Source organism: Botrytis porri, assembly GCF_014898465.1.
Source record: "Botrytis porri strain MUCL 3234 chromosome Unknown BPOR_006, whole genome shotgun sequence".
Lineage (NCBI taxonomy): Eukaryota > Fungi > Ascomycota > Leotiomycetes > Helotiales > Sclerotiniaceae > Botrytis > Botrytis porri.
In genome coordinates this window covers 2113510-2140634 of record NW_024066080.1, presented here as the reverse complement: position 1 = coordinate 2140634, position 27125 = coordinate 2113510, and the positions used below count along the sequence as shown (strand labels likewise).

At 42.4% G+C, this 27125-nt stretch overlaps 8 protein-coding genes across 8 annotated transcripts; 7 read left to right on the top strand and 1 right to left on the bottom strand.

The window, feature by feature from the left end:
- Positions 1–3375: 3375 nt before the first annotated feature.
- EAF01_005151 (uncharacterized protein) lies at positions 3376–4401 on the top strand (the record flags this gene model as incomplete). The annotated part of the gene is made up of 1 exon (XM_038913406.1): positions 3376–4401. The coding sequence occupies one exon, from the start codon at positions 3376–3378 to the stop codon at positions 4399–4401; it is 1026 nt and encodes a 341-aa protein (XP_038771492.1).
- A 3337-nt stretch (positions 4402–7738) lies between these two features.
- On the top strand, positions 7739–8270 carry EAF01_005150 (uncharacterized protein; the record flags this gene model as incomplete). Its single annotated transcript, XM_038913405.1, has 2 exons — positions 7739–8200; positions 8265–8270. The coding sequence occupies 2 exons, from the start codon at positions 7739–7741 to the stop codon at positions 8268–8270; spliced, it is 468 nt and encodes a 155-aa protein (XP_038771491.1).
- Positions 8271–9164: 894 nt separating this feature from the next.
- On the top strand, positions 9165–11642 carry EAF01_005149 (uncharacterized protein). Its single transcript, XM_038913404.1, has 3 exons — positions 9165–9621; positions 9682–9969; positions 10021–11642. Exons 1-3 carry the CDS (start codon positions 9375–9377, stop codon positions 11331–11333), a joined length of 1848 nt encoding a protein of 615 aa, XP_038771490.1. The 5' UTR covers positions 9165–9374; the 3' UTR covers positions 11334–11642.
- A 1087-nt stretch (positions 11643–12729) lies between these two features.
- On the top strand, positions 12730–15957 carry EAF01_005148 (uncharacterized protein; the record flags this gene model as incomplete). The annotated part of the gene is made up of 4 exons (XM_038913403.1): positions 12730–13889; positions 13944–14010; positions 14058–15037; positions 15084–15957. The coding sequence occupies 4 exons, from the start codon at positions 12730–12732 to the stop codon at positions 15955–15957; spliced, it is 3081 nt and encodes a 1026-aa protein (XP_038771489.1).
- A 797-nt stretch (positions 15958–16754) lies between these two features.
- EAF01_005147 (uncharacterized protein) lies at positions 16755–17650 on the top strand (the record flags this gene model as incomplete). The annotated part of the gene is made up of 4 exons (XM_038913402.1): positions 16755–16990; positions 17104–17166; positions 17238–17319; positions 17372–17650. The coding sequence occupies 4 exons, from the start codon at positions 16755–16757 to the stop codon at positions 17648–17650; spliced, it is 660 nt and encodes a 219-aa protein (XP_038771488.1).
- A 300-nt stretch (positions 17651–17950) lies between these two features.
- On the bottom strand, positions 17951–19379 carry EAF01_005146 (uncharacterized protein; the record flags this gene model as incomplete). The annotated part of the gene is made up of 2 exons (XM_038913401.1): positions 17951–19202; positions 19342–19379. The coding sequence occupies 2 exons, from the start codon at positions 19377–19379 to the stop codon at positions 17951–17953; spliced, it is 1290 nt and encodes a 429-aa protein (XP_038771487.1).
- A 2079-nt stretch (positions 19380–21458) lies between these two features.
- Positions 21459–22935, top strand: EAF01_005145 (uncharacterized protein; the record flags this gene model as incomplete). The annotated part of the gene is made up of 3 exons (XM_038913400.1): positions 21459–21640; positions 21824–22457; positions 22516–22935. 3 exons carry the CDS (start codon positions 21459–21461, stop codon positions 22933–22935), a joined length of 1236 nt encoding a protein of 411 aa, XP_038771486.1.
- A 2087-nt stretch (positions 22936–25022) lies between these two features.
- On the top strand, positions 25023–26466 carry EAF01_005144 (uncharacterized protein; the record flags this gene model as incomplete). The annotated part of the gene is made up of 6 exons (XM_038913399.1): positions 25023–25247; positions 25298–25334; positions 25385–25452; positions 25508–25890; positions 25943–26013; positions 26075–26466. The coding sequence occupies 6 exons, from the start codon at positions 25023–25025 to the stop codon at positions 26464–26466; spliced, it is 1176 nt and encodes a 391-aa protein (XP_038771485.1).
- Positions 26467–27125: the final 659 nt, after the last annotated feature.

Below are 27125 nucleotides of genomic sequence, written 5' to 3'. Positions count from 1 at the left end.
GTGTGTGTAAGGGGGCTTCAGGGGGTCTGCAGTGGTTTATAGGCGTGTGGGCTTCGGAGATGGTGCAGTTGGTACCTGCTGAGATTGAGAAGCCTGAAGAGGAGAGCATAATAGTGGAAGAAGCCTGGAGAGGCTCATGCATGAGGTTTTTGTATTTTATGAAGTTGAGTTCAGATCTATGGGATGTTGATATACTTCGAGGAGAGGACATCGCAGAACTAGCATGTAGATTGGTAGATAATATTCATTTGGGCATCAGTATTTCCGAGAGTTTTGTGTATGGTAGCGGAAGTATCTGATTCTGCTCCCGTGCATGTTCATGCTCGATGGCTTGCGAATAGATATCTATTCACTGTAGTTGTGAGAGTATTAGTCCCATGAACAATTCAAATTCAACGAGCTGGTATATTGAAAAGTGATGTATATTGCTATCTTGTAATTCCTACGACTGTGAGATTGCTTTCACTACAGCTATTGCATATTGGGTCCGCAGAGAAAAAGCGGCGGTTTTGTATGGATATTACCAGCACGAAAAGCCCCTGAGACACAGGGGCATAGGCGACACGTTCTATCATATGCAATCCTATACATTTATATATCATTGTGTATTAATGAAGCTGTTTCATGTCTCTCGTCCAATCATCGCGAGTATTCGTCTAATTTCTTTCCTGTCTGTGCGATTGTGCTTCGAGGGTGCTCTTCAAGTCTTGCTGTCGGACTAAGTATTGGGATGCCGTGTGCCATTGTTCTCTTGTGTGATTGTGACTCGCAGATATCTTGTAGCTAATCGGAGAACTAATTGTTTCGATCTTTCGTCGAACGTGTCTTTGCTGTCGCTGTGATCGTAGTCCTGGAGTAGTTCCTAAGCATTGTCATTCAATTAGCCATTGTCACATGCTACATGCTATTTCCAACAATAAAGGCGTGTGTTGATCGTTCGCAGATATATCTTGAGACGAGTTCTTCAGTTAATCTTTACAAGGTGTTGTGCAGTGTATCTCTTTTAGTTGTAGTTGTGGACCAAAGACAGGCACTGAGTGTCACCAGTTGTGAATTTGAACCGTCGTAGTGTGCCGCGTGTATAATATCTCACTACATGACGGCAGTTAATGGGTTCAGATAATTTCCTCGAGCCTAACTGTCAGTTAGACGTTACAATATGTTGTGTTGTATGGCTCTTGCATTTGTGTTCTTGGTTTATAGGCATCGTAGGTATAGAGGGGTGTGTGTGTGAGCGGAGGTTTCGTAGAACTTTAAATGCTCTGTACGGAGAGCTCTTAGACGCTATCTATAGCAAATGGTAATCTAATCTCAGTTTTTAAAATCCTCAAAGGAGATAAAGGCTGATAATGAGCTCTACATATCCTGTCTTTCTACTCTGCGATTGTCCCCTTCCTTATACACCAGCATGCTCCTTCCTTCCTTGTAGGCCTGTATATGTTCGCTAGCCTAAGGCTATTGCAGCATTGCTGGGAAGCTGCCATTGGATGGTCCAATTAATGTATACTATGCCATTTCCAGTCATGACCAGAATAGCTCACCCCCCAAGCTCGACGATCGACACCTACCAGAAAAAATATGATATATGCCAAATGCCACATAATCATTCAAATCAAAAAAGTATAATGCAAATTCTAGACTAATATAGTACTCACACACCATATTCAAATCCATTTAAAAATGAATTCTTCCCCTCGGTTTCTTATTCTCTTTCTCTTTCGAAAATTGTACCCAAAATCTTCAGAAAGCCAGCTCCAATATTCTTCAATTCCCAGAACAATATTCACGTTCGCTTTGAGATCCCAAGTACAATACACACTCTCTGCCCACTTTTGGCAATTTCCTCCCGACTATTATCATAACAGCTACTTGCGCAAGCTGCCCAAGGTAAGAACCCTCACACTCTCAATATTGACCACATCGCTCCTTCCTTGTCAATTCCACCCATTCTCTAGACAGTTGCTTATGATTCTCTTCAGATTACCCCGGACATCGAATTCGCCCTCCCATCGCCAAATTCTCGAACCGATTAAGAGTGTAATATAGCTGGTGGATAACTTCAGACAAAGTAAGATACATTTTTCACTTTGCTCCTTACGTTTCGTTGCACTTCACTTTTATTGCGTATTTTTGCGAAATAATAGCATTGGAGCCTCTCTGATGCATTTCTGTCTTTACAAATGAATTTTTTGGATCATTAGACACCTTCAAGTCAATTTGAGTTGTTCAGACAGTACATAGCTTGCTTGTAGCTATTTTACAATTGTTGGCTTTTTGGAGGCTTTCAATACACCCAGTGGTATACTCAGCCTTTCACATCAGGCTGAGGTGCCTTCAAGTATATTCAATCTTTTTTGGAGGTTGTTGGTGGGAATTCGTGCAAAACACGTGATCACATAGATCGCGCTAGTCTTCTAGTCTAGGTCCTTAGTGGAAGCTGAAGTTGAGAGGCTTATGTAAGATATCTTGATCATTGTTAGTATACTTTTGCTTTATACTTCACACTTGGTATTGTTGTTCAATTGTTGTGCTGTCTTCTATAATGGATCCCCATCAAGAACATACTTCGTCGTGTACATCAGGGGATGAGTGTATATTACGCGAGTTAGACCTCTGGCTTTCACGCCTGATGGTTCAGGCTTGATACATTACGCGAGAGCTCCTGGCGAGGAGCGCAATTGAAATTGTTCGATGGCATGTTTATTGTACGATGAGAAGAATTAATATAATGGGGATGAAACAAATGTATCTGTACTTGAAAGAATTTGGTGTTGTATAGCGAAATTGTTCTTTTGTTATTGGCTGCCATTCGATCCATTCAACTTATTCCTCTGCTACCTTGGTTGTATCTCACGCTGCAGTTGGAAGTAGTATTTCAATGTTTAGACTAAACGTCATGATGCAAAGGCTCCCAACTATATGTTGTAGCTCTTGTTCTCTGTATTTGATTGCATGATTGAAATTGTTTGAAACAATAAATTCATTTTGAACATTATATTGTCGAGAAGCATTCAGGTCATTCAATTATTCATATCACAATTCAACAATGTAAAGCATTCATGCTCTAAAGTCAATTAGAGGATTGACATGGTTGGAAACAATGAGCTGGATTGGAATATTGTATTGTTGTCAAACACTCAGAGCTTCCAATTGTTCAGATTGTAATCCAACAATATGAAGCTCTCATTCTCTGAACTCTTTTAGACGATTGAAATATTTTGTTGCTGTCAAACATTGGAAGCCTTCCAATTGTCCGTATTACACGTCGACAATTAAAAGCTTTCATTGTCTTAATTCTACCAAATTGTTCAAGCATTCGAGTGTTTTTAATGTACTACATTGATTGGAATAACTGCTAATATCAAATACAAACAGATGACTTCGAATCTTTCCCCAGAAGAGCGAAGGGTCATTTTTACTCGGCACGTTGACGTTATAAATTTTACCGACCCCAACCCCTTGTTAGACCTTGGTAAATTGTCCTTTCCAGCATGGAGGAATGCATTGATCGAATCTTTCGTCGAGGATAAAAAGACGAAGGATCCCAATTCGTTCCTGCCACCGCGGTCGCGACTGGAAAAGATGATCCGGGACAAGGCAACAATTGATGCTGACCCCGGCGTCATTTTGGACGTACCAGAGGGCTACAAGGGAACTCCGGCATCGTACAAGAATGAGTTGAAGTACGGACGCGCCGTTGAGGGTGGCAGGCTTCTGGAGAAGTATGTACCGAAAGGGGGAGATAAAGACAAGGTGGAATGGAAGCTAGTAGTACCAGGCGAGGAGTTTTGGGCTCTCTTCGCAGAGAGACATTTGCCTAGCCACGTTGGCAGGGACAAATGTTTTTTAAGCGTAGGCTCAAAAAAGTATCTCCCCAAGAGGACCATTGGGGCAATGATAGTTGGCTGTTGTAGTACTTGTAGGGGAAGAAAAAAGGGAAAGAGGGAGCTGCCAGTCGAAGGAGATGTTGAAGAAGGGCCAGCCGCCAAAAGACGCATGGAGGTCAGTCAATTTGACCAAGCCCTTCCTCTTCCCGCTTTTGCGGGTGAGATTGGGCCTGGTTTCGTCTCCCCTCCCCGCTATCTATTGACCAGCCCTTGCCCGGCTCTCTACCCTCCTGGTCTCTCTAACCCTGATGTCGGCGGATCGGATATCAATGGTGAGAACCGGCAATTCCATGAGTATCCCAGCTCATTTGAAAATGAGGAACTCTATGGCGGTGAAATTGATAATTCACTTAACGTTGCCGCTTCTTCTGCCTATCCGACTCCACCTTCATCTTCTTCCCTTCCTCCTACTTCGGATTCTTTCTCGTCTGTTAATACTAGTTTTGAGGAATTGTTGTCAGCGGATGATTTTGCCTGGTTGAGTAATCTTGACGAATCTTTTGTCAATTTTTAAACGGTTATCTTGTCTCTCTAAGTCTCTAGCCCGGGCTACGGTTGATATCGTGCTGTATCGGTATGTGAAGGAGATGAGGAGGGTTCAAGACACCGTTCAGCGTAGCGAATGGCCTGTACTGTACTGTGTTGTTAATGTTGTAGTCAATTTGGCATTTTGTATTTTTCTTTTGTATATTTTTGTATGCGGCGTTCTGATGGGCTAGCGATACCCTGTATTGACACTGGAGTTTTGTTTATTTGTAATGTTTAATTGTAATGTTGAATTTGTAATGTTTAATTTGTAACTTCTAAATGTATCGTTCTTATTTTCGAATTCTTGTAAAGTACAGTACAGACATTCGGCACAAATAAATTACTTTTTTTTCTTCGTATTTTATACACCTAGTTAGTTCTGCATCAATACAAACTGGGTATTTTTCTCGAATTATCGTAGAACTTCTTGTGAATGACATAACCAAGTCGTATATGAGTATATGACTATAGGATGAGATTACTTCTTTGAATCTCCCCATGGAAACACTACTCCTTTGTCCCCAACACATGTGAAAATATGTAAATGATCTAAACACCTTTTGCCCAGCAAATAGCGCTCCTTCAGTCCTCTGGAGAAATGTGCCAGCAACCAAGTTTACAACACTTACGAATACTAAAATAAAATTCAGACACAGCAATCCACAAAAGAGCAATGGAAAGAGATTGAAGGTAAGGAAAGAATACATATAATTAACATTCCTATTATGCTTATCAAGTTATTCTAGTTACTAAATTTGTGAAGTTCCTGCTTGATGGCATAGCCAATTCACTACATTTTCATGAGAGTCTGAGTGCTAATCGATGGCAGCAATGGATTACTTTTATCAATTTGAGCTAGAATTGCAACCTATCTAGGTGGCTAACTTTGGTAAATTTATATCCAGTGTTAATTCAGCTAATACGGGAAGTTGCAGACTGCTCAATAACTTACGTTATGTAAATCATCAGCTCTGTACTATTGGTGTGTATTTCATCTTCAAACTTGAAAGTAGCGAAACACCACAACCCTGACTAACTACCGCTATAGAACTCAAATTTTTAAAAGGTTCTCTGCCGCATTTTCATCTTTCAAGCATAGTCGGTCCAAGCCGCTCCTCTCCATCCTGCTTGACTGCCATGGTAGCACCATCGAGAATCCCCTGCCCATCATCTCGATCTTTCCCCAGTGTAATGGTTCTGCCGTGCCGTCTGATGCTACAACGGGTAGCACACTAACTGTGGGGTGAAATTGGTATCTGGTCTGCGATGGTATCGTATCCAGATCTAAGAAACGATTTGATGTAAGCACCAAATCTCAAAACCGACGAGCTAGGAGAAGTGCTAAGACTTCTTGGATGTTACATCATGGGTATCGGTTTCGACGCCTGTGGATATAATTAGACGTCTTTCCTGGAATACTAAAGATCATGAATAAAGACGCTATCTCTTAAAGCTAAATGCAACCTTTAGCATTGCCTCTCAATTGCTGAAGATGTCTGCTTTGGTGGAGGGAGAGTTGAAGTCAAAATTGATGCCTTACTGGCAGGGAATGGAACTCATCACGGTATGTTCAGACGTGATATCATCACAAAGCAAGTATAGAACTGACTGGTGAACCAAAGTACACATTGAAAGACCAAAACGTTGATCATTCGATTTTCACGTATAGGAAAAACCGAAACCCCGAATCTGCTCCGTAGGATATCGTATCATTGTATCGATGGGCAGTCAAGATTGGCAACATAGATTGAAAAGACGGATGTTAATTTGGAACATGCAATACTTCACAAAAAGGATGTAGTTACATTGGAAAACTCTTCGGACGTGGTATCCACTTGCACAACACGATGCCAAGACAGCGACATTTCTCTGGGCCCGTCCACATTGGGATCACGTACACGAGTTAATGTGTCCATAATCTGACTTGATTATATGATACAAATTTGTGGATTGAGATCTAGACTGGGGTTTCGATCTCTTCCACAGATACATGTTACATGCGGTGAGGGATTTGTATAGATTCGATTGTGTCCGGCAAGGTCCGATATAATGTTTGGGTACCTCCTGGCGACATGTATTTCAGCTATTATTGATTTGTTCTCTGACGCCACGAGATAGGCTATTTATAGCTGCCTCTTTTAGACAACTAACTTGTAGTTGTCTTTTCACATGCTTGTGAAGACATGAACTGTTTGGCGGTTCTCAGCTGAGGATGACAATCTCGCAGATGGTAGGGATCAATTTAGTCACCGTACGATCCTTGATCACAATCGTGGGTTATTCGGAACCTTGCCGATTACCGGTTTTCCTCAAGTCCGTAAGAACATAATTTGGTCCACTGGGCTGATGTTCTCGAAGATCATGAATCAAAGTTTGTAACAAGCATGGAAAATCCTCTCATCGATGACATGGAGCTTTGACCGCCTCGATAAAAAATTGGTTCGGAAGCCATGGGCTTGACCCGCGTTGGCAGAGATTTTCACACTTTAATTAAGAACCTTGACTAATTGGCAGCCAAACTCGGAGGTCTTTCTTCAAATGTTCATACGAATGTGGTCTACATCGCCGTTACGATCGACTTGCAGATCCGGAAGCCGCTGTATATGCTTGTTCAGTGGGGCATCGCTTAGCCTGATATGGGCACATTCCGACCCTGCATAAACATCGATGACCTGCAGATAAGGGCATCAATGGCTGAAGGTATCGAAACTGGCTTTCTCTTTGGTGGAATAATACGGAAGAACTGGGATAGTAGGACAATCTAGCCTGTTTGGAAAATATCGACATGATGTAAGAAAATGTTGAGAATGATTATCGGGACCACTGCCTGCTCCATGATAAACTGAATTGTGCACTTTCTGTGCATAGGACGACCGTAATTCGATAGTGGTCCAGAGAAATCAGTTCTGGACTGCTGAAAGCCGTTGTCAGTAGGATCCTCATAGCTGATCCTTTGGGTATCCGAGACGAGAAGAACGTTTCGGCGCCAAAGATGATATCGAGGCCCAGTAAATATTGATTGATGCAAATGTCTCAAATCATGTCGTATGTTGTAAAGTGGCTTGAGAGGATAAAGTCATTCACAGCGATGATGCATCATCCTATCCACGATTGCGGACAGCGACGCGTAGGGAAAGCTTGGTTGAGAAAAGCTTTTTGGAGATCCATCGATCTTCCTACCAAAAGAAAGTATATAAGGAGGCTTCATCAGCAAAGTATTTCCTATCATCACAACACTTCAATCATCTCAAAGATCTTCTACAATAACTTACAAACCCTTCTCAAACTTTTCACTCCTCGAGTCTCTCAAACCAACCATCAAAATGCGTTTCTCCATGATTGCTTCTATCCCCCTCCTCTTCCTCTCCACTATTACCTCGGCCGCTCCAGCTGCAATTCCAGCAGCAGCCATCGATGCCAGCGCCGCCTCTACCCAGATCTACTACCTCGTTAACTGCTTCAACAACATCACCTTCGCAGCCTACGCTGAGATGGACTACTACCCAACCAAGTCTTTGTCTCTCGCTGGCCAAATCCCAAGCAAGACAGCCGTCCTCAGCACTTCCGACTCCATTGACTACGAAGATGGAACTTGGAAAGCCACGACTCCATTCAAGGCAACTGTTGTCATTGGCGAGGATGCTTACATCGCCAAGTCTGGTGCTACTGTCGGTAGCGCTACTGTTAGCACCTCTACCACTGCCTTAACCTGTGTCCGTCTATCAAGATTTGTCTTGTATGAGCCAAAGGTTGATGAGCAATGCTACACCGACTATGCTTGCCAGGTAAGCCTTATAAACTTCCCTCAGTGACAATCAATCATGAATTAAGCTAACACCAATGATTTAGGCATAGAGAGCCCCTCGATATGTTGAGTTTTTCGATCAGTCCCTGCACTGAAGGGAGGATGAGAATTGATGAACGAGCTCAGGCTAGATTTGGACAATAGACAACTTCAAAATGATGACTAGTAATGGATGAATGATGAATGACGGAAAAAAGACGGACGAATGACGATTTGAGAGATTGACGAGTTAATGATCACGATTGGGCACATTCTTTTGGACTTGGGCGAAGGGATATAAATTAGAGATAAAATTGATTAAAAGATATTTTTCCTTATGCTTTGACCCCTTCTGAGTTCAGATGAATTTATTTTTGAAGACTGTGCAGAAACTTATCTAGGGCCGTGAGCGACAACTTCTCGTAGGTAAGCATGTATTTGGAAGATAGAAAACCTGTCACTTGCCAGGTCAAATATATGTACGTATGATTCTAGACCTCAAGAAATGATTGACTCGAATTTGTTGTCGCCTTCGATGAAGTTGGGACGAATATCCCAAAAGGAATAGTGACTGCGCATAAACACTATTAATAAGTTTTGCTGGAAAGAGAAAAGCTTCCCCACCAATTTAAAGCTCCCGTCAGTACCCCTTAAATTTTAATCCATTTTGCCTCCATGAAATCGTGTTTCAGAGATATTCGACGAATGAAATCCATGAAACGTTCCGATCGGGACTTTTGATCTGGTTCCACGGACTCATTCCAAGAAGACGGGACGACGCCTAACAACGCCATGTCCTCCTTGGCCACAGAACTTGGCGATAATTCTGGCAATCAATTCATAGATGCATGTAAACATCCCCAAAAATCGTAGTCAAAGAACAGACGGCGTCCTACGTAGTATTCTTGTAGCTTGGTAGTGATTTGTCGAGTCATTTTCTGATGTGTCGACCCGTGGAATGGTAATGTTATATAAATCTTGCTTCTCGTCATTATCTTTCAACTTTCCTTCCTCCCTACCCCTACTCCGGTATATAAGACCGTTGACATTCTTTTCTGAACGGGCATTCTTTCATTTCGTCCATTTCCATAATATATCCAATCATTCATCATCCATTTCAATTCTTTTAGTGTACATTTTCCAACAGCCTATTTTATAATCTAATAACGACCAAGATGAAATCTTTCTTCTTAACTCTGGCCACGAGCTTTATGCTCAGCGGTATGAGTCTTGCGTTTCCAGTGGAGGGAACTGATTCCCAAGATCCTGGCTTTCTTGCCTTCCTTTCCAAGCGGGCCACAATAAGTACAGACAACACTTGCGGAAATTCGTTCGCAGGAGCAAACAATAGCTATTCGTGTGATGCCACTGTAAACACAGGAGGATGCTGTTCGGCCTATGGATATTGTGGAAACACAACTGGTATGTTGGCGAATCTCTAAATAACTTGCACATTGCATAGACTAATTTGTGCTTACCTAGACTACTGCGGAACGGGTTGCCAAAATGCCTTTGGAACTTGTACCGGAACAACAGTCCAACCATCAGAGAACACTTTCACATGTGGAGCGAGCAATGGAGGGCTTTCTTGTACTGGAGGACTTTGCTGTTCTACGTCGGGATATTGTGGAAACACAACAGATTATTGCGACTCAGGGTGTCAGTCTACATTTGGAACTTGCACCACTGCTGCTGCCGAGCCAGCAACAGGAGGAACTTGTGGTCCAAACTTTGGTGGTGCGACTTGTGGAGGAAACCAATGCTGTAGTGGTGAGTAGACAAGTCCCGAAGAAGCCAATTAACTTACTAATCCGTCACAAGTTTCTGGATACTGCGGAACTACCCAAGACTATTGTTCTGACCCAGGGAGTTGCTCACTTGGATATGGAAGATGCGACTCAGATGCAACGCCTGCCGGAGCATCAACTCTTAATGTTGCAAGACCATTGATAGGGCCTATCACCTATACAGATGACATCTATGACTGCGTGCAAAATAATGTCGTAGCTCTTACCTACGATGATGGTCCATACAATTATACATCCGACCTCCTCGATATCTTAAAGTCGTATGGTTACCAAGCGACGTTTTTCATCACCGGCAACAACAATGGAAAAGGAGAAATTGATACCACCGCTCCATATCCATCTTTGATTCAACGTATGATTGCAGAAGGACATCAAGTTGCATCTCATACCTGGAGTCATTACTCTCTTTCAAATATTTCACACGACCTTCGAATGCAGCAGATGGTGAAAAATGAGATGGCCTTCAATAACATCATCGGAAAATGGCCAACTTACATGAGACCCCCTTATTCTGATTGTAATGAGGCATCAGGATGCTGGGCAGATATGCAAACTCTTGGATACCACAGAGTCTATTTCGATTTGGACACTCAGGATTATCTAAACCCCTTGCCATCGCAAATTCAGAACTCCAAGAACATTGTGCAGAGAGCACTTGCTGCAACAGGCGTTCAAGACTACCTGTCTATTCAGCACGATATTGTACAACAATCCGTTGGCAACCTTTCCACCTACTATTTCGATCAAATCAAGGCTAGAGGATGGAAGGGCGTTACGGTTGGTGATTGTTTGGGTGACACCGATAGAACCAATTGGTATCGCTCTCTCACCTCCGGTTCCACAACGTCATCTTCTGTCGCAGTCTCATCTCAAAGCGCTTCTGCAAGCGCAAAGACCAGTGGTACATCAGCAAGTGGCGCCACAACTGCCAAAACTTCTGCTGTGTCCGGGACCGCAACAACTTTGAAATCCACAAGCACTGCGCTTAGTTCCGCAAAGTCATCCACAAGCTCTGTAAAGACTTCAACAACGGTCAAGCAATCAACTTCGACGGCTATACCGACGCCAACCGTAGTCCCAACCCCAGCGGCAACATGTGCTGTGACAGTTGGAAAATGGTGTGGTAAGATTACTCCTTTCAACACCATGTTGACATGCCAAAAATCAGCCGCTGCTTGTTATGCAGACACCTTGAACTGTGCTACGACTGCTGGCTGGAAGGATCTTTCAAAATGCGCAGCTTTCACCAAGATTTGCGAGAAGCTGCCACTTTATTGTCTAAAGTGTGTCAAATCTGGTTGTTCGAATACGGCTTTTGGTTATTAATAGAGCGCAAGTTGTGAGACTCTAATGGGATGATGGGCGTAATAAAACAGTGGGGGTAGGTTAGTGTTCGCGAATTTGGACATATATGTCATGGTTCATTGAGGCGTTGGAGTATCAGACTGTCGTAGCGTTGGGATGGCAGTCAAGAAATTGTTTCTGATATACTCTTAAATCATGCAATCGGTTTTGAACACGATTGTTACAAGAGATTCGGCCTTCCACATACGTATGCTCTACAGAGGTGTAAAAAGCGACACATTCATTCAAATAAATAGATAAATCAAACCAGACAATGAAAACATTGAAAGTCTGATTTGATTCTGAGCAGTAACGTCATGCTGTATTTCTATTCCAAGTGCCAAATAAATTGCTAAGTTAAAAAGTTAAAAGCTTCTGATTGATTTCGGGGGCACGCACAGTGTTTCCAATAGCCCGAACTACATCCCGTTTTAAGATTCTAATTTTGACTCTTGAGATTCTGAACTTACGATTATTAATTTGATAAGTGTATAGTTTCAAATCAACTTGATGATGAACATTATTTCAATTCCTAAAATAAATTCAAAATTCAGAAGGAATTGATGTTCCGAAGCTTTGGATAGTTGGGCTGCAGTTTGGACTATTGAATATCTACTCTAGGCGTGCATTGTACACGTCGTTTTAAAGCCCTTGTATTTGGGAGCGCAGACATAAGGGGGAACCCCTTGCGCCCCGCGCCCCCTTCTCAAGATCTGTAATTGTGTAATATCAATACAATATATATAACTAACTAGGTATATATTGATATATCATCATAGGATTTAGGTATATAAAAAGCATACAAATCTTACAATATACAGAAATCCGCAAAAACCTCGGCACGATGATTTCCTCACAGTTTATAAAACATCCAAATCCAAATAACGATTGGTTGGTTTGATGTTGGATGTTGAAAAAGATGCATATCTTTGGTGTCCCGGTAGAACCGTACTGTTGGAAATACGATTTCCATGTAAATCGAGAAGTGTCAAATGAATATGGATCGTGAATTTCGGGTAATAACATGGGGAACAAGGACTAATCGACACTGCCATGAATTGTTGATAAGGTCCATTCGACAAATTTGTAAAGTTCGAGATTGATCATTTGCATGATAAACTCGTTGTACGGTAGGTAATATGATACACTGGTCAGGAACCCTAAGTTTCTTCAACCAGTGATATTCCGCTTTGATGCAGAGATTGTGGGCTGCTGATCAGAAACACGAATGAATTGATGTTTCATCATGCAAAAATAACCCTAACCTTGAGTAGTTTGGCTGTAGATTCAATTGTAGCTATGATCCTTTACTTAAAGGTTCTCGATTCGTGCCATTTTAGAAGCTTTTGTGACTTTTCTAATCAGTTTTGTTTTCAATATGTTTTCCGCCTTAAAGAAATCATTGAGGATAGAGCCAAAGACCGAAGCGCCAAAAAATGATACTCCAAACAAAGAGACGAAAGAAGAGGATGTTATAAATGATGAGATAGAGGATGTCATCGTGATTAAAGATCTAGATGCGACAAGGAAAGAAGGAGAGACTGAAAAAATCGAAGAAGCGAGAGATGAGGATTTGTTTGTGGTGAAAGATCTCGATGCCAGATTGGAAGAGGAAGATAAAAACAAGAGGGAACAGAATCTGGGATTAGAAGAGGTATTGCAAGATGACAATAAGGAAGCCGAAATCATGGGAGAGGAAAACATGAAGGAGAAAGAGACTTTGGTAGTGAAAGATTTAGATGTCAAGGACGAAATTGAGAGTGTGGACGAGAAAGATGTTAGAGTGGATGAGACTCACGTGGAAACGGACGTTACCGAGGACCACGTTGAAGAAGAGTCAACGCCAGAATTAACGTTACCGTCGATATCATCCAAAAGCATTGAGATTCCATTGTCACCGTCACCACCGTCACCACCATCATCAGAAATTGGTGATTATGTTGAAGAAAGCAAGGTAAAACAAACGCCAACGCCGCTTGCCGCTTCGGCAATTTTTGATACCCCTGGCAACGATCGTTGCTTGGTGGGGTCACCGCCGGCAACTACCGCCAATGCTAATTTAGAAGTAAACAAATTTGAGGAAACCAGCACATCCACATCACCACGTCACTCACGTACAATTTCACCAACTCCTATTGAAAATCATAGTCACACGCAAAATCAAGAAAAGAGATTTTCTTCTTCCACAACAGATTTTGAAATAAACGCTCCGAATACCCCACCTGCGACACCACCTAGGGTTGTAAGGCGCGAAAGATCTGCGAGCCAAAGAGAACGCGAGACACTACGTTCAAGACAATTTTCCGAGGCAGCACGATTGCAGAGATCTGCAGAGAAACCCGAGAAAGGCGAAGAAGAGCTCGGGCTAGGAAGAAGAAGAAAGAGATATCAGCATAGAAATAAATCTAAGGGATCAATTTCAGGCTCAGGGGAAGCGTTGAAAGCAGTTGAACCGCTGCATGAGCATCAGCTTGGAAAGATGGCTTTTGCTGAACAGCAACAGTGGATTACGGTGCAACAGAAAACTTTCACAAAATGGTAAGCTGGCCTATTGTGTTTGCGAAGAATGAATGATTATTTACTAGAAACTAGGTTGAACACCAAGATAGCGCATAGGAAACTGGAAGTAATAGATTTGGTTAAAGATTTGAGCGATGGAGTAAGTTCTCTCTGCGAGAGGGTTTTCCTCATATGCTAACATATTAGGTCATCCTCATCCATCTTCTCGAATGCCTTTCCAACGAATCACTCGGACGATACGCGGCGAAGCCTAAACTACGAGTGCAGCGATTCGAGAACGCAAATTTGTCGCTAGACTTCATCAAATCCAGAGGAATTCAAATGACAAACATCGGAGCCGAAGATGTTGTGGATGGAAATCGCAAAATTATACTCGGCTTGATCTGGACGCTCATTCTCCGATTTACCATCTCCGACATCAATTTGGAGGGTATGACTGCAAAAGAAGGTTTATTGCTATGGTGTCAAAGAAAAACAGCTTGCTACGAAGAGGTCGATGTCCGAAATTTTACAGACAGTTGGAATGATGGTTTAGCATTCTGTGCATTGCTTGATATCCATCGCCCAGATCTGATCGATTATGATACTTTGGATAAGGATGATCACAGAGGAAATATGCAATTAGCTTTCGACATCGCTACTAAGGAAATTGGTATTCCGGCACTTTTGGATGTTGAGGATGTCTGCGACGTGGCTAAACCGGATGAGAGGAGTTTGATGACTTACATAGCCTATTGGTTCCATGCCTTTTCGCAGATGGAGAAGGTCGAAAACGCTGGTCGAAGAGTAGAGAAGTTCGTTAACAACATGCAAGGAGCTTGGGAGATGCAGAGTGCTTACGAGAAGAGAATGAGAGCACTTTTAAAGAGCATTAAGGAACAGGTTCTTACTTGGCAAGATGCGACTTTCGAAGGTACATATGCGGATGCAAAGAAACAAGCGACACACTTTAGTTCATACAAGAGAGGCCAGAAAAGAGAGTGGGTTGCAGAGAAAAGCGATCTTGCAGCACTGTTAGGAAACATAAAGACGAAGCTCAGCACATACCGTCTTCGAGCTTATGACCCACCACCAGAGTTGAGACTGAGTGTTCTGGATGAAGAATGGGCGAAGTTAATGAAGGGGGAAATGGCGAGGGGTCAACTGATAAACGAGACCATCAGAGAGTAAGCTTCTATCCATGTGCCAACTGAATCATGCTAATAATTCTAGTATAAAAAATGCCTTACGAAGATCTTTCGCCGACAAAGCCAACGACTTCGCAACCACTTTGAATACTATGCAATTGGCAATATCAGGATTGGAGGGTGATGTGGAGGATCAATTGGTTCATGTACGCCGATTACATGATAATCTTCCACCTCTCAATCAATTCTTAGATCAAATCGAGGCGATAGACAAGAAATGCGAGGAAGCAAATATTGAGGAGAATGATTTTACGACTTACACATACGATGAGCTTTGTTACGAGATGAGTCTCGTCAAAAATTCGGTTGCGAAGAAGTTGGCATTCTTGGACAACCAAGTAGTGGCTCGTAACATGACAAATTTGACGCCAATACAACTTGAAGAATTCGAAAGTGTTTTCCGACATTTCGATCGCGACGCTACCAACAGTTTACAAGAGTTAGAATTCAGTGCAGCCTTGGCATCACTTGGTCTCGTCTTCTCCGAAGACGAAATGCACGACTACTTCCTCGATACATCAAATGGAAAAGACTACGTAACGTTTGAAGAATTCATCCGATTTATGGTGGATGTCACAGAAGATCAAAATACAGCGGAGCAAGTTTTCCAGTCCTTCCGCGAAGTTGCGGACGGCAAACCATACGTTACAGAAATGGATTTGAGACATAGTTTGGTACCCGATGAAGTCATTGAAAAATTGACTCAAATCATACCGATGCACAAAGGCCCTGATCTACAAGAGGATAGAGGTATGCCACAGTATGATTACATCAGCTTCATGGACAAATTACTGGGAGGAAATGAGGAAGATGGAAATGAGGGCGCTTTGAGCGAATTAACCAATGGAAGAAATCCAAAGAGAGTGAGTGGGAGTGGAAAGGCAAATGGGGCTCATTAAGATGAGAAATAAGTTCTTTGAAGGGGTAAAGAAGCTTATAGGTACTCGATTAAATATACTTTGTCATAGCCAATGCATTCGTATGGTATATCCTTTTTGTATTCGGTAGTTGGTCGGCCTCGGATTTAGGATTGGGAGGATGGAATCGAATTCTCATGGGAATGGCGAATCGAGGAATAAGCGATGGAGTTGAGAATTTAGTTAACTTGGTTTGCTCTGTTCGCAAACATAATTAGATAACTTTGAAGCATTTGATTGAATTTATGCTTGAAAGTTTTCACAATATCGAATTTTCGTCTGACTAAAGTCCTGTTGAGTTTTTGGCTAGTCAACTTAATCAATAGACAATCCAATTTATTCAATATGGTTGGAACTTTTTCAGATATTTTTCTAGTAGCTGTGGGTGTATGTGATTGCTGAGAGATGCTTGATGCTCTGCTTTTCTCATTGATTTCATCCACCGTTTGATTGTAGTTGCCGTTAATAAACATTGGTTCGTTGACTTTGCTTACTTTTTTGATTTACCCATTCGCTGTCCTTGATCGGGTTTGTACGCCATTTTCGTCTATTGTTCAAGAATGTGATGACAATCATAAGTATTCTCGCCTGGGACGCTATTACATATGGAGTTAACGAACATCAAACCCCGACATCCCCAATAGTTGGTGGCGCTATCTACTGCTTATTAGCAGGTTGCTTACATTTCTCGCTCTGAACTTATAATCTGAGTCTTAATCACTTGAAATTCTTCACAAACTACTTGCTATACCCAACTTGACGTCAAAATATCTACAACCATGAAACTCATCATCGCCGGCTCAACAGGTTTCGTCGCCACAGAAATCATCAAACAAGCCCTTTCCAACCCAGACGTCACATCCATTATAGCACTTGCTCGTCGCGAAATATCTGTACCCCAAATCCTGGATGATAATGCTGATATCACCAAAATCAAAGCTGTCACTTGTGATGATTTTTCAAATTATTCGGAGAGTGCGAGGAGGGAACTTGAGGGTACTGATGCTTGTATTTGGTATTGTTGTTAATTCTTTCTCAGCCATTAAATTACTGACCCCTTCATTATTTCGTTTATGGATTATGAATTCAGGATTCGGTTGATTGCTGATATGCTAATCAACACCATAGGCTCATAGCAATAACTCCCTCTAAAATGAAAGATTCAGCATTAGATGAAGCGAGAAAATCTGTGTAGAGTACACGGTAAGCGGGCTGGAAATTATTACCCAGCTTCCGCGTGAAAGGGATGCGAGACCATTTAGGTTTATCTATGTTAGTGGACATAAAAGTGAGAGAGATCAGAGTAGACAGTCTTGGGTTATGGGGCATTATCTTTTGATGCGGGTATGTGTCTTTTTTCCTGTTTGGAAGGATTGAGTAATGATTTATTTGGTAGGGCGAAGCTGAATCTCGTGTCATCGAGTTTGCTCAAGTCTCAAATGGAATGGTGGAAGTATGTATAGCGAAACCGGGACTGATAGATGGACCGGATCATCGGCAAGGGTGGGTGGGTAGTGTGTTATCGACAATTGGGAGAAGTCTGATTGGGCTTCCGAAAGTGGACGTTGGCCAGATTGCGGCGACTTTGTTGGAACAGGCAGTCAAGGGGATTGAGAAAGAGACTTTGTCGAATGAGGATTTAGTTAGGATTGGGGATAAGGTGCTGAGTGGTTAGGCGGAGTCGCAAAGTTCATTCAGGGGTAAATGGCTCTCTTAGTTGCGAAGTTTATCGGGCGATTTGGGTGTTGGTCAAACGACTATATATCTCAACAATGAAGTGGGATATTGGCACTATGAATATACATTGAATTGGTATCTAATTTATCGAATATGACTCCGACTCAGGCATGGTATTATTACATCTCGATGTCTACTCTGTACCAGGTCTCTGTGTATTGAAACCCCTATTTTCTCGGATAAAATAATAACTCCCCGATACCTTGATCTACCGAACGCCGTGTAATCTACTCCTGAATTATAAACGAATCCTTCCTTGCCTGTTCTCGAGCCACCGAGAAAATATCGACACAATTACTCCTGAGCCAGCCATTCCCAGAATTAAACCCCCCAGAAGCCATAGTTCTACTCTCTTGGAATGCCGTATTGCTATGGCCGCCGCACAAGTAGTCATGTTCTCTTCCAAAGTCATGATCGACTCCATTCGCTCTATCTCGCTTCTCTCCTTAAGGGTCCATGGGCTTATTGCCCCACGGAGGCCTTTCTCCCTAGAGCCATGAGTGTGAATATTGAAAAAGAGACCAGGTAGTTTCAGTCCATCACTGAGAAGGCAATGTACTTCTTGTTTCATTTGATAGTAATCGTTTATAGGATCAAGCATAGGAAGCTCTGCTTTTTCAAACAGTATATCAAAGCCACCATTTGCGAAATTGTTGGTAGAAAAGTGGTAGCCTGTCGCATTTCCGAAACCAAACTTGAGAGCTTCTGTGTGGGTACCGAGGATAGAAGGGAGGAATGTGAAGAGCAAGGGAACATCTTGATGGGTTGAGATGCTGAATACTGGGTTGGTGCATGGGGATGAGAGGGGACAATAATACCCTACGTGATCCACAGGAAAGCCGATAGTATTGGTAAAATAGTATGGTACAGCTTTCAGAAATTCTGAAGGATTAGGGTACATCGTGTCTAGTAGAGCTGGTGGATCGATGTTGGGATTCAGTGGTCGTCTATTCGAAAGGCGCGGAGTGGTAAAATTGATAAGCTCTGATCGAAGGGAAAGTATAGACCTGCCGAGAAGTAGTACAGACGCAATAGTGCTTGTTGCACAATGGGAAGGGGATTCATCCCCAGAGTAATCGGCGCAGATATCGGCGATATCGCTGAATGACACTGATGCCTTTTTAGTGTAAGCACCTGCTGCTTCAAGCAACCATGCTGATGGGTGATCGTTCCCATGATTCCTGCGTCCGGACTTCAATTCTGATGAAAAATTGATTAGATCAATCTCATGTTTCGAGGAATTCAAAGTAGCGTTCTCATGGGAGCAATTACCGTAGTTCGTGCTTCCCGCCGAGGAGTATCGAACAGTATTGTACAAAAATATGTTCAGTAATATCACTGCCAGACATTGCATTGCGAATTTCAGAGACATGCTTTCAGATTTCCTGGCTGTTGCCTTATTCTCCTCTTGAGCTGCTGAAATCGAATGCGGTGATCGGTAATCTTTCTTTAGATGATTCAACGCCTGATCGTAAAGAGTCCATATTAGGCTGAGATGGTCTCGTTGAATTTTGAACGAAGGGGATTTGTTATAAAAGTATTGTTTAGCTTGAACAAAGGGCAACTGATACTTTTGTATTACGCCTACCCCGCCAAGACGATGGATTGGCTGATAGCCGCGCAGTATACCATTTCAAAATCTTGGAGTTGCGTTTATCCCTAGGCATCTGAGTAACAGGTTTGTATCCTCCAGGTAACTATGGGTTCTAATTTGAGATTTGAGAGGGGATGCCTTATCATGTCAATGGTGGGAAGGTGTTTCACTAACAATCCATCTTACAAATAGTTTGCCGAACTCGGGAGAAGCGAATTTTGAGGGGGACAAAATGAGCGATAGTGAGTACTTACTAGTTTAGGACTCCATATTTAGCTTCCACCAAAATCCTTATTTTCCCTTTCATGACCCCATCAGAGTTATTTACCTGCAAAATCGTCTCTCCGCTCCAATCTTCTGTTATTCAAAATAGACGATGATTTTCACAGGGGGTTAAACGCTGATACCCACCGAGGCGCCTGCAATCCAACGAAGAAATTGCAAACCTAGATTATTGCAAGGCTTCTAACGAAAAGTCTTTGAATCTTGAGGACATTGAACATAGCCGGGACAGATTTCTGGTATTGCGGAGGTAAAGCATATTCGTGCTTTTTTTGTGATATTTCGACACCTTTGCCAAGTAGTACAGTAATCTTGTTAACTCGAAGAAAACCATGCGTTCGTAAGTTCCAAGATCATCAAGCGGCTGTTACTTAGTAAAATATGTAATTGAAGGGATGAAATATTCGCTTTTTCACGTAGAAGCAACTTGAATACTCAAGAACGGGTTTTTTTGGTGGTTGAAAACATTGATGTGATTCTGACAAGTCTAGCAACACATGAGAATTCGCAGTGTCCCCCAAATTTCAAACAGGTTTATCGACACTAAAGAGACGATATCAGGTGATAAATTTGGTTGAGAAACAACGATTGGCATCTTTCCCTTTTCCTACTTCGATTAGTCTTGCATGATGTATGGATATCTCCTGACATGAGTTTGTAGCGTCTTTGGGGACAACTTGTGACGAGACTCCTAATCTCCATACCAAATTACAGCAATCAATAACCGCTGATGAACCCTCGAGTCTTGCTTCCAAGAGGGGTTTAGGTTAGTAGGACACAGTTCTATGACTGTATGATAAAAAATTAACCATCGCATTTTAAATTGCAAAGGTCGGTATTGCAGCAATTGATGTGTTGCGTGGAAATAGAGGGAGGGAGGGAGGGAGGGAGGGAGGGAGAGAGAGATACGGAGAGAGGGAGAGACAGGATACCAGGATACGGTGGCCGAAATGAGCCGAAATGCTAATTATTGTGTGATGAATATTACCTTGCAAACAGAAACAATTCACGACACACATCAACGACTATTCAAAGATTATGATGTTCTTATACCATCGATGTAACTCCTCGCACATGGACAGCATCCTCATACCATGGAAATGGATTTTCTAGCCAGAAGGTGTTATTTCTTGTTATAGCCTTTCTTCACGCGTCTTTTCAGGCCGAAAAGGTAAAGAAATGGCGATCGCCCATCGTCTGACGGAGTCGATGTCCCCTAAAATATGATTCACCACCTCAGTCCTCTCATGCGTTGCCTGTTGAATGTCTTTCAAGAGTACCATGGTTGTACACGCAGATATTTCCGAGACTTTTTGGTGTAGCTACTTATACACTACATAGCATGACCAGATACGCCGGTCTAGACAATCTCGAGACAATCAAGCATGATAATCAAAAATGGGGAATGCTTTCTGTTCATGTCACGAATTCGATACATTACCCATCGCAATTGCATTTCTACGTGAGAGCCTTTGGCCTGGGAAGATCTCGAACATCGCGAATACGGAGTAAGACCCTTTCAATTCAGATACAGGGACATCTGGTATCGTACGGGGGTACAATACCTACTGTGCAATCGATGATCTGATATTTAGTACGAACAGGTATTATTTGTGGGCCAATGCGAAAGAAAATGGGGGAGGGTCATTGACCTTGACTTTTTTGCAAGCATCAGTTATCATATAAATTGGCCAATTAAATCCGGTTAGATTCTCTGAATCTGGAAGCATATCGATTTATATCCCCTGCTTTGTTGGAATATACGTAAGTTATTTCAACCAGAGTGCCCGTTTCCCATTCTAATACCATATATTCTCATCTCGTTCTTATTTTGGAAAATATAGGGCCTAAGTACACTCTTGTTTTCAAAATGCCTGAAGCTCCAAAATTTCGAATCAGTGTGATAGGCAGTGGGCCAATTGGTAAGCTGCTTCTGAGTAGTGTAGCTGCTCATCCGAGAATTGAGTATACACAATTCGAAGCCGAAACATTACCTCTCCGTCCTGCCTTTGGCTATGGTATTGGACCACAAACGCTTGCAACGACGAAACGGTAAGCTTAACCAGTCCATCAAATCCTATGTTTTTCTACTCTGTTTCCTCGTTTTAAATTCCACTGTCATGTCTCATTTGATCTACTCCTTTTGCTTCCATATCCTGTACCGACGCTTCTTTTTGTCACGTTTTCTTCTAAAAGTTAGTCCTGTTAGGAAATACTGACTCCCCGATCTTGCAGTCTTAATCCAGCTATCTACCAGGAACTGCATGGCCAATGTTTAGCCGACCCTGTGTGGATGGAATTCTACCATGGCGGGGAGGAAGACAATCATTTGCATACTATTCGTGTCCCAGAGGGAGAAGTCTTCGGGAGAATTGGGCGTGATGAGCTTATGGTGATGCTTGATGCTTTCGGTCCCAAGGATACTCCAATCCAGTACGGCAGAAAGCTTAAATCAGTAAACAAAAGTACTGATGGCGAATTAACGCTGACATTTGAAGATGGTGGCGAAGATCACGCAAATGCCCTGTGGGCGTGTGATGGTATGAATTCTCTGTGTAGAAAGTTCGTGCAGGGCGAGGATTACATACCTGCAGCTTACTCAGGCCATGTGACATTCAGAGGAAAAGTAGAGAGCAGCAAGATTGAGGCAGAGATTGGAAAGCGATTCACTACAGATACATCTATGTTCCTTGGTATTAAAGGTTGGCACGTATTAACCTTCCCCATTGATGGTGGTAAATACGTTAATATTGCGGCATTCTCAATGGAGGAAGTTCAGAAAAAGCGTGGAAGAAACTACGTAACAAGTACCAATGAGCTGCTTACTTATTTTCCCGGAGCGAATTCCAAAGTTCAGAAATTCTTGAGGGTAAGCATTCAGGATAATGGCGGTAATGGTGTTGTTCCTTGAGCTAACAATCGAACAGCTGCTTAACGATCAACCAGGTGGTTGTGTATGCCTTGAACTGACTCACATGCAGACTTTGGGTACTTTTACCAACCAAAGTCATTGTATGACGAGCTTCGGTGATTCTGCCAACGGAATGCTACCTCATATCGGAGGCTCGATGGCAACCGGATTCATTGGCGTCACTACTTTTTTACACGAAGAACTGAATCCTCGTATTCATGTTCTCAGCCCGAATGCGAGCAATGCCGAGATTGCCAAAGTACTCATGGAGGCTTCTATTGCGTATGAACGTAAGCATAAGCCTTTGGCGCAAAAGCTTGTGGACTACTCAAGAGAACAGGGGTTTGTTTTCTCTGGTGGAGTAACTGACGCCGAGGAATTGGCTCGAAGAGCAAGATTTTTGTGGAAGGCTGATTCTTACAATGCTACCATTTAAGATGAAACAATTATCGTCTATGTTGGTAACTCCACCACGTCTACCTTCAGTTTGAATAAGAAGAGGATGCGCTCCAATGAATTTTGCGTCCGAAATATGATTGACCCGATAACTCAAAATCTGTTAATTGGGCACTTGGCCCATGTTTCATTGCTCCACTAAGGGTATTTAATGGGCTTTATATGGGAAAGGTGTGGAGATCTCAATTTGAACCCTGTATGTGGATATCTCTAGGTCAGTTGCTTAATTCAGCAGAATACATAAATCTTCTAAATTTCATTGGTCGATAGTATCTAAGCTTTTAGAAGCTTCGTGGACGAACTTCATCCGAGGTGATCCCCTTCACGGTCTTAGGGAACGAACATCCGGGTAAAGTATTCTCATTAGCAATTGGCCCACTTACCAATATAGTGTACTCCGTAATTCAGTTTTTCGGCAGCGAACCCCTAATAGTTCCATCAGCCATACAGCGGAAAGCAGGCCGGCAAGTGGCCCTTGCTATTATCCTAGATGAGCTTTTGAATCCTAGAAAAGTACGGAGATTGAGTATCGAATGCGAGCACAACTAAATAGTCTTACGAAAAAATTTCAGTCTTTCTATTATTATCGGGTTCCTTTGTCGTGTTGACGATGATGTTTTTTTCGTCTATTTTATTTAGTGTTGCAAATAACCGTAGTGCCATCTTGGAAAAGCCACTGCAGAATAATGGTGCAGTACCGACGCAATGGAAAGCTAATTTACATCCCTGGACCATGGTCAGATGGAGTTGCCAATGCTACTTTCAACGGCAGGCAGCCCCCGTGCCACCCTTGTTCTAGCGACCGGGGAACATTGGAATTAGAGATAATGTCTCAGTATTGTACATTACTATAGCACGGACGAGAGATCACTTCTGCTCGAAGCGAGCCACCTTGAGAACAATGAGAATATACCCCCCCACTATTCTCAATCTGCTCCCTGCATCAGGGCATTTTAGTTGATCCGGCTCCTTCCTAAATTGTATGGGGACGGGTATCGTGTGGTGCCCTCTTGGAGACAACAGAGTTTATCCTGCTGCGGCCCAAAGACCGGGTTCCGAATAAAATTGCCTCAATTCGAAGAAAATCCTTCCGTTTGACATTGTTAGGGGGTTTGCCACGTACTTGCCTCGAAACAATTCAGCAGCCTATCTCCCCAAAGACAAATTACAATACACACGAAACTTCAGATATAAGCAAGGATTCGATAAGGCTACAACATTCCATCGTCAAATTCAAATTAGACTACTCAAAGTATCTGGCACGATTTCAAGATTTAAAAGATTTAAAAGATGATATAACAAAAAATAAGGTTAATATAAAATTTGAATTTTGTCGTTTTGAGAGTCAAAGACTACAGAACATTGAAGAACATCTAACTATTAGGATTAGGTTGAAACGTTGATGAGTATCGGGCCTGAGTAGGTATCCACGATTGGTGTATAAATTGTTCTGTTCATTGTGTGCCTGTTCACTCTCTGCATAAAAGAGGTAACTTTTTGATCTCAAGTTTTACCCGAGAGTGAAAGGATTTATGGCCATATAGGAGCCATGACGATCTGGCTGGTAAACCCCCACACAAGTGCAGGCCCTCCATTCCTGCAACGGGAACCGACTTGTAACCCTGCTGTAGAGCATGCATCGAAAGATACCAGCTGCTGGAATCAGCCTTCGAAACTTTATGGTAAACAAAAATCAGTCGCGAGTTATTCCCTATTCGCGGCGACAAGGGAATAGCAGAGGTACTACCGGTTGCCGCTTAGTGGCTTGCGAGGCTTGGAATTATTAAGTGCCATGGGTCCCTCGCGCATTTGACATATCGTTCCTACATGGACAGTAAACCTTGTCACAATCAGTGGTTGGGTTCTGTACAGCAGTCATTTTGACCATGCGTATTATTACAGTAAATGTTCGACATTATTCCCGTCAAAATATGTGAGCCCAGAAATAAAGTATATCATTCATTCACGTCCCCGCAGCCTTATAGTATCCACTGGAGTTACCAGGCGATTGTCTATGCTGATCAATCTTCTGTCGATTGTACTCTCTTTCGCGCAAGTGTCTTCACGATGAGCATAGTCAATGTATCGACCAGTCCTCCGGTTGCGAGTAACCCCCGCGGGGCGGTCGTTGTTGAAGGAGCTACAATTTCAATGGCCTTCGTCATAATTTTTGTTTGTCTGCGAATATGGGGTCGATATCGCTATAATAATTCGCCTGGAAATTCAGCGCCAAGTTTCGGTGAGCCTAGATACTGGATGCTGGTCTCCGACTTAGCAATCGTTGCTTCATCTGTAAGCATCTTGATAAGAATGTCAGACGATGATTCTAACACTTATTCAAGGTATTTGCAATCATATTGACTGTGATAGCTTGTGTTAGTAAGTATTTCTGTGGTGTATTTAATGGAAAACGCTGAGCGATTCATTAGGTGCGGAATGGGGACTTGGACTTCACGCGAAAATGTTGAGCACGACACAGCTTGAGACTACACTTCAGGTTGGTACCCATTTGAAAAAACAGCGATTGTGCAATATGTTCTAATCCTATGTAGATGTTTTATCTTTATCAGATATTCTATAAAGCAGGATGTGGTCTTTCGAAGATCGCTACTTGTCTACTCCTCTTGGCTATCTCGACACCTCATATGAAGAATTTCAATAGATGTTGCAAGATAATGATTATATTTATCGCGGGATATTCTCTCAGCTGCTCAGTTGTTTCAGCCTTTCAATGCGGCCTCGACTTTAAGAGTAATTGGGTCCACTCGTTAAGGCAAACCCACTGCTTCTACAAACCTCCATTCTGGTTTACTCATGCCGGCTTGAACATCTTCGCAAGTATAGTGGTCGCAGCTCTTCCATGGTGGCTATTCTCTCATGTTCAATATAAGAGAAAATATACTATAGCACTGATCATGACCATATTAGCTCTTGCGTAAGTCGTCACTTATCCATAAACAAGGTGACCGTATCTAACTTTTTAATAGGGAGATTATCCTCGGGTGTGTACGTTTGAAGGGTCTTTATACATCATCCCAAAATCTTAATGATATACCTTGTAAGTTCATCTCAGGACTGTTAAAATATAGACGATAGCGCTAACTCAAAATCTTATGAAGATGGTGCTACCACCGGTATACTCGTCTCTCAGCTTGAAGTCAACTTCGGAATAATTTCAGCCTGTATCCCTACTGTTTTGAAGATTATGGAAGACTTTTTTAAGCGATTATTTGGGATTAGCTTTGGCGATACGACAATTGAATCGGGGGTTGAATCCCAATCTCGATCTCGAAACATCGGAGCTATGGGTAGTCACTTGCAGACTATGGACAAGTCGAAGCCTCGCTCACAATATGAGCGCTTTGGTGACGACGATCTTGAGATGGATTCTATGCATTCGGGAAATAGCAGGGAAAATATCGTTCGTGATGACAAAGTCCCTGATCAAAAGATTAAGGTCGAAACATCTTACATTGTGGAAAGAGAATTGAATAAATCTGAAAGTATGTAGAAGATTACATTTCGGCAGGGCTGGCTTCAGAGAGTGAGGGGAACGATTTATCTCTAATTCAGCACTTATCCACATACCACAGAAGCTACAAGCACCTAGAGTGAATATGGCCTCGGATTGTGTTTGAAATGTAGATCTGGACTCGGTTGTAACAAAATTGTAACTAATTTACCATATCGATGCCCCACTAGCTGTGTGATACTACAGGTGGGAATAGTGGCAAGATCATAGGAGTTAAAGAGCTAGGGGGACGCGGGGGTAGCGCACTTGCGCGTAACCCAATGATACCCCATGTCGATCACCCCCGTCACGACGGGGGGGCATGCTGCAGACTTAAGCGAGCAACAAGGAATATAAAATGCTGTATATGCATCCTTCATGTGAATGGTCTAGATCGGGAAAAAACCCCGTAATCGGTTGGGTAACGTCCATGTGCCGATATCCTTTTATCTACAGGATTCGTTTTTCTTTATATCGAAAACTCATATCGAAACGAGTGTTGAATTTATGCTTGCTGAAGGTTTGCTACAGGTTGGTCTAGGCAGACTCTGCATCGGAATTCCCCACAAATATCAATAATTAATCCCAGATGATTGCGGTAAAGGCGTTCTTGCATGTTGAGTTGCAGGGCGATTCTGGCGATAAATACTACATTCCCA

What these genes read in the sequence shown, in the direction of transcription:
- EAF01_005149 (XM_038913404.1), top strand. Translation starts at nt 9,375, where the DNA reads ATGAAATCTTTCTTCTTAACTCTGGCCACGAGCTTTATGCTCAGCGGT. An exon ending in ATATTGTGGAAACACAACTG is followed by an intron (nt 9,622 to 9,681) that starts GTATGTTGGCGA and finishes GTGCTTACCTAG; the next exon opens with ACTACTGCGGAACGGGTTGC. An exon ending in AGGAAACCAATGCTGTAGTG is followed by an intron (nt 9,970 to 10,020) that starts GTGAGTAGACAA and finishes ATCCGTCACAAG; the next exon opens with TTTCTGGATACTGCGGAACT.